Source organism: Mesitornis unicolor, unplaced genomic scaffold (assembly GCF_000695765.1).
Source record: "Mesitornis unicolor isolate BGI_N332 unplaced genomic scaffold, ASM69576v1 scaffold7908, whole genome shotgun sequence".
Lineage (NCBI taxonomy): Eukaryota > Metazoa > Chordata > Aves > Mesitornithiformes > Mesitornithidae > Mesitornis > Mesitornis unicolor.
This window is the reverse complement of record NW_010203782.1, coordinates 796-11,782: the sequence shown is the minus strand read 5'-3', so window position 1 is coordinate 11,782 and position 10,987 is coordinate 796. Positions and strand designations below refer to the sequence as shown.

The following is a 10,987-nucleotide window of genomic DNA, read 5'->3' as shown; positions in this document are numbered from 1 at the left end:
TTCCTAAACTTTTCCTAGAGTTGCTCTTGACGAAAGATGAGAGTAACCAGCAAAGGCACCATGCTCCTGATTCAACAGTCGCGGGGTAAGAGGATGACTTGTTCTGAGCAGAGCAAAGAAAAGAGCAGCAGGCCCCGATCTGAGCGCGCCTGGGACTCTGCACCCTCCAGAGCGCGGCACAGAGAAGACTCCAGCCTGAGCACACAGCGGCTCCGATCGCGTCTCGCGGTGGCTGCCACCACACCTCAAGTCCTACCAAAACCAATTAACAGATCTATCAGGAGCACAAGGTACTTGTGCTCTACTGAAATCAACTCCCCAAAACTCTGCAGGTTTTAGTAACAGCGTTAGTACAAAGCAAACCCAGCCATTGGCTCCCAACTCAGTGAGGTGAAAACTGGATTCCAATAAAACTGCAGATAATTCATCTTCTACAATAATGCCATTTCCTACGACAGCAAATTCCCTTCCTGGGCTCCCCCTATAGTGCACGGATAGTTCAGACATAAGAGACGGAAGGAAATTATAGACCCAAGGAGTTGTAACAAAGACCCACTCGCTGCCAGTACCTTAATCCCAAACATAGCAATGTGCAACTGGAGATGAACTAACCCCCTTTTTCTTCTCAAAATCTTTTTGCACACGAGTAACCTTAACTTCTGTGTTCACATATGACAAGCAAAAGTGACAGACAGTGCAGCCAAAACAGTTCATATATAACTTAGCTTTTTCTTTTTTTTTTCCTTTTCTTTTTTTTAGATAGATTCTCAAAGATGGATGTACCTGCGACGTGACTAAGATGACATCTGTGAAGCAGAAATAAGCCACAAAACTTCCAAAGAGGAAGGGAAAATAATCGATCCTTCAGTTTCTGCTTCTAAGGAGAAGGGTTTTACCCTCCAGGTGCAAAGGAAAATCTGGAACATCTTCACTTGGAGAAGCTGCTATTCAAACCAATTTCTTCCTCACCCTGCAGTAGTGCTTCGATTGGAATTATATTGGATGGGGTGTCAGGGCTTTGGAGGGACAGGAAGTCCGATACATCCATGGCACTTAGCGTTTCAGGCTGTGAGTCTGAAGGGTTAACGACCTGACTGCTCTGCCCGCAGGAAGGAGAAGGGGTAGAGGAGGGAAAGGGCTGAGGCTGCAGCTGGGGAGGAGCTGGCTGCTCCACAGCTTTTGGGTCGGGCGAGGAACATTCCTTCTTGACGGTGGCTTTGTCCTTGGCAGAGTCTCGGCAGGCACACTGGCACTGGCAGGCCTCCTCCTGCTTGATGATGATGACAGGAACGCTGAGGCCAATCTGCTGAACAGGGCTTCCTGAAGGTGAAACAGAGACAAAACACAAGGGAACTACATAACTCCACAGCAGGGAGAGACAGATCACTCTGCTACATGAGACTGCGTGCACCTTGCAGCAGAGATTACGCGTTACTTCATCCAAGCACAACCAATACCTCTGGCAGATAAGAAAGAAAATCACGGCATGCGCTCTCTGCTGATGAGCAACTGTTCTGGCTGAAGCCAGGCATGAAGTCTACGAGTTTACGGCTGTTTCATGTCTTCATTTAAAGAACAAAAAGCCAATTATGTCCTTGCATTGCTGTTTTCTATTCTCCTATACAAGTTCCAGTATTCATAAAAGTGGTGTTTGCATGGATCTAATCTGTGACCCTGATGATCTTACAAGTTGCTAGAGAAACTGCTACAGGACAGATCTTTTTGCCGTGAGTCTACAGCACACTGCATTTAGCACCTCAGGAACGGGAAAAATTGAAAGGGTTTTCTTCAGCATTTCAGCAAGCAATGAAATCACCACAAATGCTGCTCAAGCTAACGGTGCTACAAACAGAGGAAGACAGAAAAGCAAGTTCGGTGCCGAGCTTACCTGTGCTGCCAGCAACTGGTAACGCAGTGGTAAAAAACACCTTTTCTACTACTTTTGGAACTTGTGGCTTTAAAGACAAAAAACAGGAAAAAAGTGTGAGCTGATTCCAAACAAATTCCTATTATTTAAATGCTAAACAGCTGCAATCAAAAGAAACAGCTATACACGTATTCCAAAGAGAACTCACAGGAAAGCTTAAAAAATTATAACCTTAGCTTGGTTCTGGGCTATGTTCTGGCTATCCCAAAAATCAAGAGTATTATTTCAGTAGACCTAAAGATGGGGAGCAAACATGCACATAGAGCGAAGGGTCATAACACAGCTTGTGGTTTTTGACATCTGAATGAACTATTTAAAAACTGCTGTGCTTGCTCACACTGCCTGTACCTGCTGCCATTCACTCTTGACCATCTGCAACTGAGAAAGCCTAAAGGTGGCAACAACACTCTTGAGGGTAAAACGCTTGAAGTCGCAGCTGTCCAGATTTGCTGGAGAAGCAGAAACACTCAGTTTAACCAGAAAAATTTTCATTCTTTACCAGGCTAAATTAGGAAGAGAGAGAGACTACAAAGTGTCTAAACACAAACTTTACAGAGTCTCTTGTGGTTCTACTTGACGAAAGTAATAGATTAAAACCCACGTATATTCTCAGGCCTGTGGTGTCCTGTCCTGGATAAACCACGCTGATACCTGCTGTGAGAAGTCTGCCACCGAGGGTAAGAGAAAGCAAGATTTTCCTGCACCCTGGATTTCTCTGTTTATTTCTCTGTCTATTTTAGGGGCTGCAGTAGTGACACGTTTATACATATTAACATGCTAAGCATTTTGCGATGCCGCACCGTGGTTTGCATCTTACAGTTACAGGTTCGATCCCCTTCCTTCTCAAAAGCAAGGACTCCAGGAGGAAGAGAAGGTTCAAGCCGTTCAGAGCTGTGCTGGACATACTAACCATTTGTTCTTGGCTTTGTGAAGAACCAGTGGCACCATTTAAGATCCATTGTAAGTTTTGCTCTCCCATGACGATGCTGGACTGCAGAATAGCAGTGCTCTGAGAAGGAGTAATTGTTATCGTTGGGTTACTGGTCAGAACAGAGTTCGCACCAACAGGCACAGTCTGAACCACAGCCGGCAGGGGCTCAGTGGCACTCGATGCTGTTGGGGCAGGTGCCCCAGCAACCACTGAAAGTCCTTGCACAATGGGCTGTGGCGGTGTCTGCGTGTGCTGCAGGAAGTCTTGGTGACTGGCTGCAAACTGTGTGCTGTGAGGAACAGGCACTTCTGGGGATTGTAAAACAGTTGCAGGATTCCCAAATGCCGCTTGCTGTGAGCTGGTTCCTATGGAGGAGGGAGCAGCGGGTGCTGCCGAGGCTTGCAGTGCTGAATGCGAAGGCTCAGAGATGCCAAGCTGCAGTACAAGCGGAAGAGACAACGATGCCGAGTCTCCTGCAGAAGGCGGAACAGCAGTGACCGAGTCTGCGTCGCCGTTAAAACCTTCAATCAAGGCAGCTGCCAGAGAAACAAAAACATAAATACACCAGTTCTCATAAGATGCAAATAAAACCATCCGTGAATACAACGCATTGCAACACAAAATAATTTTAACACTCAAGTTAAAGTTCTGTTTGCTACTTAGAGGCACATAGGGCAGCAATCTTCAGTCTGAAATGAATTAAGTACGTGCACAGAGGGGGGAAACTGTGAAAGCCTCTCAGAATAGTGCAGCTAGGATTTGTACCTGTACCTGTCTGCTGAGAGTCGTCCTGACTTGCAGTGTGATCCGGGCTCTGAAACATAGACTCAAAGATGCTTGCTGGTGAGATTGTGCTAAGGTCTTGTCCGTGGGTCTGGCAACAGAAAAGAAAGAGGAAGACATCAGATCACGTTGTACCTCACGTCTCCATAAACGTTGCACAAATCCCAGTCAAGCAGCACGTGAATGTCAGAAATACCTCTCCAATGAGCCAGCCTGCAGGAAAGGCAACACATTTAACTCACCCAGTGGAAAATGACACTTAGATTTTACTGTCCACCCTCAAATTTACCAACACAAAGAGCAATTCCTTACAAAAAGAAGTAAGTCCTTCAAAAATAGAACATATTCTCTGCATTCACATTTTTTTAACCCTTATACTCTGTTAATTTGTTCTTGGCTGTTTGTGAAACCTATTCTGGAGCAGAAACAAAATAGCTCTGCTGAGATTACATCCTGTGCTATGCACTACTGTCACCCACGCTGCTCTCGGAACAGAGTCTATTAAAAACCTGCACTCTGCTTCCACATGGGAGCACAAAAGGACACAGTCTCATCAATACACAATTTTCCGCTATGTGCAGTTTAAGCTCAGTCAACAGTTATCAATAAACAAGAACATTATTACAGTAAAACCAGATGCAGAGCCTTTAAAAGCAGGTTGAACTAAACACTGCATACTTTGGAAGAAACCCTTCCCTTTCACTCGGTTATTCTGGTTTTAGGCAGAAACAGTCATTTTTCGTTCCAACATTGCACAAAGGACAACAACAGCACATCATATGTACTGGCCACCAGTCACACAGATCTCGTCTGCCGTGTTCCGGTCGACAGGACAAGCACATTGCCAGAAAAAAGCAAACTCAGGCTACAGGTGAGGCAGTTCAGGGACAGGAACTCACTGGATTAGAGCTCTCCCGCAGTTCTGAATCTGTTGATATGAGGCTTAGGTCACTCAGACAAAGTGAGTGGCTTGTATCCTGTAAAGAAGAAAAAGAAACCGAGTTATATCTTAAAAATTAGTGACAAATGTTTTAAACTACTTTTTAGAGTCCTTACAATTCTGCCCATGCAGATTTTTTTTATCTATACATGACCCAAGCCTCAGTTCTAAAGTCAAATGAGCAGCATCACTAAGCAAAGGATATTGAGTAGCTAACAAGGATTCTTCACATCTCTTTCACATTATTCAAAAAAATTTAATAACCTAGAATTTCAAATTAGCACAGGAACAAGTCAGCCTAAAGAAAATAAAGAATTTAAACCTTAACAGTTAGTATTTGTTTCACTTCACATGCATACGACATAGTATTGACTAAAACATAAGAATCTACAGGGAATAGCACAGAACTGCCTATAAACGTGTGTCAGTACTTGGCATACTCAAAGTAGCAGCAGCTGAAGTGATAATTATAATGTGATTTACATGAATACACAAATTCAGTTGAGATTTTCTAAATAACACTCGGTAACCAAATCCCATGCTAGAAGTTTCAGAAATACTGATCCCACTGTCTATTCTCAGCACGCTGTAAACACAGCATGCGAGAATAAACCCTGCACTGCCACCCTGATGGCCAGCAATTTCAGAACTGAAATTGAATTCTCAGTTCAACAAGAGGCACCCGTGGGTTTCTGCACAGGAGACGGGGCACCAAGCAGCTACAATTCCCTTTGGAAATCCCAGCCCTAAGTGTTACACCTTTAGAAGAAGCTACAGACCAAACAATTTCCTCTCCAAAGTGTGGTTTTATCCCCTCCTAACACAGACGCATTAGGAAGCAGCACTACCGACCTCAGACACGCTGTTATTGGGAAGTGCATTATAGGAATGTCCTTTCTCATGACCTTTCATGTGACTCTTGAGACTATACTGTGTACTGAAAGTCTTCTCACAGCCGTTACTGGGACAGAAGAAGGGTTTCTCCCCTACAGACAGCACAAAACAAATAAAACAAACTTAGAAATGTTATAGCAGACACATACTTTTAAAGAATATAGGAAAGTAATGACACTTTACACAAACAAGACTGTTTAATGCCACTTCACGTGTTCAGCACTCTTGGGAGTCTTGCAGATAAAAGTTTCCATTTCACCAGGTGAACTGACACAGAACCACAACATTTAACTTTTGTGCATCATTACCCATACATTTGTGAAACACGCTCATGACATTCAACACCTGTGAAGCACAAATGAAGTGGATAAGTGGGGATTGCCCCGACCCATGTGCAGGTGTTTGCACTTGGCCCTGTTGAACTTCATGAGGTTCACATGGGTGCACTCCTCCAGCCTGGCCAGGTCCCTTCCCTCAAGCACATCAACTGCACCACTCAGCTTGGTGTCACCCACATATTTATGTAAGTGTAAATATATATCGGGATTCTGAGTTAGCATAAACTGAATAAGCTCAATAAAAGAAAAAACAAACCCTCGGGACTTACCAGTATGTGTCCTAACATGTGTTTTAAGGTGGTGGCTTGCAGCAAAAGCCTTCCCACAGCCGTCGTGCTCACACCTGAATGAGGCACCACAGAAGAGTTAGCACCAGGCTTCTCTGACGCGTTAGCTACAACCTCAGATCACACTTTGCAACAGCGCTAGGACTCTGAAAAGTGGGCCCAACGCTAACCCGTGTTACAACCAGCTACCTCCCGACAGCTGCCAGGCACGCTGCACAGACTACGGCAGGACGTTAGAAGTCAAGCATGAAATCTGCGTTGAGGGAGCTCCTTCACAGAACGCACAGAGAAGCAGCAATACGTTTTAAAACATGCTCACTGTGGCACACACTTCTGTTTAAAAGACAGCATGACTACTCCTGTCCTTGAAGCCAGTCACTTCACCCACTTCCACAGGCAGCTGAGGGAGCTCGACAACAAACACGAGCTATCGCCAGCCGCCTTCACTCTTGTTCTCATGAGAACAGCTTTTCATTCAGGACAGATCCTGGCACAGGAGGCCCCTTACAGCCCCTTTACAGAAGTAAAAATTGCCATCCAGCAACTTACCGAAATGGCTTTTCTCCTGTGTGTGTACGAATGTGCTTCCTCAGGTCACTGTGCGTTGTGAAGTATTTACTGCAGCCTTCTGATTCACAGTTAAATGTTTTCCCCGTGTGAAGCCTCTGATGTGCTTTCAACCTAAAAGGCATGCCGAAAAAAGCCCTCTTATCACTTGCAGTACAAGATGGCCCCTACCTTGGCAAGCAAGTCACCCGCTCAATGTGCAACGTGTGTATTTGGACACAAACAAGAAGTCGATGCAACTTGCAAAACAGCAGCAGCCCCAGGAGCGAGAGGCAGAGAGCTCCTACCTGTACAGTGTATTGAATGCCTTCTCACAGCCCTGCACGTCACACTCAAACGGCTTTTCCTTAGTGTGCACGCGAACGTGGATCTTGAGGCTGTAGGAGGTGAGAAAGGCCTTGCCACAGCCTTCTTGATTGCAGACAAAAGTGTACTCCCCTCGGTGTGTCTTCTGGTGGGTGCGCAGGTTTCCGGCAGTGCTGTAGGTGCGCGGGCAGCCCTCGAAGGTGCACTGGTATCTCTTAACCTAAGAGACAAAACGCTGCACACTTAATTTTTAAGCACTTCTGGAATCTAGACAGGGCAGAACTGCAGTTAAACATCAAAGACAATGGAATAGATTTTGACCTTAAAGGAAAGAAAAAATAAGAAGTTATTGCCATTTAATTATTAGATAACTTAATATTTCTGCTACACCATGCGAGGAAGGAGTGGCACATATCGGAAATCAAGCTGACCTTAGAGAAGAACAGTAACCTAACAGAAGAGGGGGGAAAAGGAAAAACAATTCAAAGTGTTTCTAGCTAAAAATCTGATTAAACAGTTGGAAAGGACCCCAGGAGGCTATCGAACCGACACGTATTCCCCTAGGCAGCACCTACACTTCACTGAGGTGCTTCTCGCAGAGCTACTTATTTGTGGGGGATGAAGACAAGGGGAAACTTGACAAGGGAACAACCTGACCCTCCATAGCACCGCCCTGTGCACCGAATTCCCATTAACACCCAGAATTCAGCATCTCCCCATCAGTCCATTTCCTACTTCATTTGATCTCAAAAGCTGCCTCCATCGTGCTTTGTTCTCTTCTCTGTTTACTTTAACAGTCACTGCCTGAAGTGCAAGGAATCAGAGGAGGTGCTGCACATCGAGAGGGCGGTGTTACAGATTTCTCAACAATTCCCTACTGATTCGGTTGCTTCCTTCCCTTCTGCTTTTGCAACCGGCAGAGAGACCCAGTGTGCAAGTCACAACACTTAATTAAATCTCATTCTCTCTGAAGCAGAAGGAATAAGCCAGCTGATATGCTTGAATAAATTTATCTGAAGCTCGAAAGACAGAAGACAACTACAAAATAACTTGCAGTAGTTCTCATTTTGGCCAGTACTGAATTCAGTTCCTGTCTCTCAGTTACAGTCGATGTCAACAGCATTTTGCCAAATGGAGATGAGTTTTCCAAGCAATTTATTATCAACACTTCTCTTGCTACTCAATCCAGGGAGTAGCAACTTTACTCTCAAATGCAGACTCAAACACACAATGACACTTCCAGGAACCAGTTTTCCATGCTCTTCCAGTTTCACATCACAGATGAGAAGCAACATTATCCCACAGAACTGTAGCTACCATGAAAAATATTGAGCTATTCTGAAATCCAGCAGGGGAGGAAAGGACAGCAGGAAGAATTGACAGAGGATGGCAAAAGAACAAAAAAGCATTTTGTCTCAGATTCAGTAAAATTGAGAGAAGATTACCCACAGAAAGGGGCTTATTAAAAACTACAGTTCAGGAGTCCTAGTGCCAAACCCCAAACCTTTTCCTTTTTCAAAATATCTTGTCCTGTTGAAGGGCCACTTCTTCCAACCCTCACCACATTCCCATCTAACAAGGCAGACTGGATTGTTCATGGCCTTTTGTTTTTCTAAAAGGGACGAGGAAGAGGAGCTACTCTGCACTTCACTGTAAATAAAACAGCTTTAAATAATAAAAAATAACACTAAAACAAAGAGCAGTGACTTTTGAGGCATCTGCAAATCAGCATTTTACATACTGCTTCACAGGGCATCCTTCACAGTACTTCCCATAATACACAAGGGATTTGACACAGGCATGAACTACCTAAAAATCCAGCGAGGAGCCTGTTAAGCTTTCTAGGTGTTTACATTTGGGTCTAGAAAGTCAAAGAAAATTAGAATATAAATTCTAGATCAAGAATCCGGTTGCTGGCTGCCAATGCACGTATTTAAAGGCAAATGGCAGTGACACTTTCAGGTCCAAAGGCCTCGCAGTGCTCCCTGTCCTCAAAGACCACATCTCCATTTCACACCTTATTCTGAGAAGGACACTGCAGACCTGAGCAGCGCTACCACCACGTTCCACGCAAAACAAAACTTTCTGTAAAGCAGACAAGCATCAACTCTCTTCTCCTATTAGGAACATCAGCACATCAGAAAGCTCTGACCATACACACAGTTACACAGATACGGACCATGAAGGACCGGCGGTTACAGCAGCAAGCACTCGAGCCCATCTACAACCAAGAAATGTGGCAGCAACAGGAAAGCCCAGACGGGCAGGACACAGCGTGCAGAAACGGAGCTTTGAAGACAGAGGCCGTGGCTGCACCACAAACGCTCTTGGCAAAGGACTCTGTGCTGGAGGTGCACCGGAGGAACACAGAGGAGTCGTAATTAAGCATTTGCCTTCCAAGTAGGAATCAGCTGTCCAGTAATCAACAAGACTGGCAAAAGCTGAGCCTGATGAACTGTGCCAGTCTGCTTAAACCGCTGTTTACCTTGAACTCATCTCCAGTCTACGAGATTCCCCTTAAATTGCTATTTTTTTCTATGTCATCACTGAACAAAAAACATCCATTAATTTGAAATAAAGACTACAATCACATTTACTCTTACAGACAGAATTATAGTGAGAAAAGTATAATACAACAAAAGGAAATTAAAAGTAAATAATGAAGCGTAAAACCCCCTTTTGCTTCATAAATGTCTAAGACTGGCCTGAGAAGGTAAGACTTTAGAACAGTTCTCTCAAGCATCAGAGCTGCTCCCGATGCTTTGCAAGTACCCAAGAACCGGACTGCTGACTTTGAGGGATGAGCCAAACGTGCAGGGGTTTTGGGGCCTTCCCCTCCCCATCTCCCAGCAACCGAGCAGCACTTGAAACAGCAGGACAGGAAGGGTAACTGCGTCAGCTACGCTTGGGGCTTATTTCCACTGCACTCGAATTATGGTGTGATTCCTTCCTCTGCCCCAGAAAATTAATTCAAGAGATAAAAAATAAATTCAGATGCAGGATTTCATTAGGAAATGTCAGGTCTTACAAGACTCTTTTTAAAAAGGAGGGGTGAAGAAATAAAATCAGTTTAATTGCATGCAGTCATCAACATCTGTTTAGCTTGTACACGCTCCAATACACGCCGTTCTCGCACAGCGCAAGCTGATTACCCTACGAAAAGAAGGGAAAGTACCGGTCTGACTGACACACAAATAACTGAGCAAAAGGACTTAAACGGCCTCAGTCCAGAAGTTTCACAATGAGTTGCAGAGCTGACCTCCTACAGCCCCACTTCCTCGCTGCCGAGCGGTAACGAAGGTTCCCCACTCATCTAAATTATTCAGTGTTCAAACCCAGCGTCGTTCTCAGCAAGGGCTCATTTCTGCAATTCTCTCTCGCACCGAGTATCAGTTACAGCAAGAGCCGATACCGCTGCCACCGATACAGACACTTGTGCAGAGCACCCTTTGTAACTCAGAAGGGCCAAAGAAGGAGCACTGAGTAGAAGGAGCCAACTTTGCATTGCTTTTGTGCCTAAAAAGCAAGAGTCCTAAGTCAGCCTGTACAGGCACTCACCTCTTTGCACCTGGGTAGAATTCATTAGGGAAACACAATTAAAAGTAATCAAAATTTTAAATAAGTAAGCTGACTTTAGTTTTCAAAATGCAGCAGAAGGTAAAGTTTCCCTTATTTAGTAAATTTAAGTTTGGCATCTTCAGTTCCACACTTTGGCTGCTGCCAACAGTCTGGAATTTAACCTGTCACCTGGACGCGCTTTTCTCGAGAATGTGGTTAACCACAAAATAACACAGTTCACGTCTAGTTACCTCTGAACACAGGAAACAATTGTCCAACCAAAAGGAAGATAAAAGGCCACTGAAATCACACATGCTGCTGATAGAAATGCATTTTCAGCAGCGTATTCTCCTCCTACCTAATGTGTCACCATGTGTCAAAGAGCTTTTCCTGGCTGCTTCACGAGAAAGCAGCAGGACATTAAAGCGAAAACCGGTGACACTTGTGGCTTTTGTG

The 10,987-nt window shown here is 44.6% G+C and overlaps 1 protein-coding gene across 1 annotated transcript in view; it reads right to left on the bottom strand.

Annotated features, from left to right (window-relative positions):
- Positions 1-742: 742 nt before the first annotated feature.
- Positions 743-10,987, bottom strand: part of MTF1 (metal-regulatory transcription factor 1) — an 11,007-nt gene continuing 762 nt past the window's right edge. The window contains exons 2-10 of the mRNA XM_010190839.1: positions 6,955-7,193; positions 6,650-6,781; positions 6,083-6,156; positions 5,434-5,567; positions 4,541-4,618; positions 3,630-3,732; positions 2,838-3,394; positions 1,889-1,955; positions 743-1,320 (exon numbers count right to left, since the gene is read on the bottom strand). Coding sequence (XP_010189141.1) covers positions 929-1,320; positions 1,889-1,955; positions 2,838-3,394; positions 3,630-3,732; positions 4,541-4,618; positions 5,434-5,567; positions 6,083-6,156; positions 6,650-6,781; positions 6,955-7,193 — 1,776 coding nt within the window. The 3' untranslated portion in view covers positions 743-928. The remainder of the gene's footprint in view (positions 1,321-1,888; positions 1,956-2,837; positions 3,395-3,629; positions 3,733-4,540; positions 4,619-5,433; positions 5,568-6,082; positions 6,157-6,649; positions 6,782-6,954; positions 7,194-10,987) is intronic.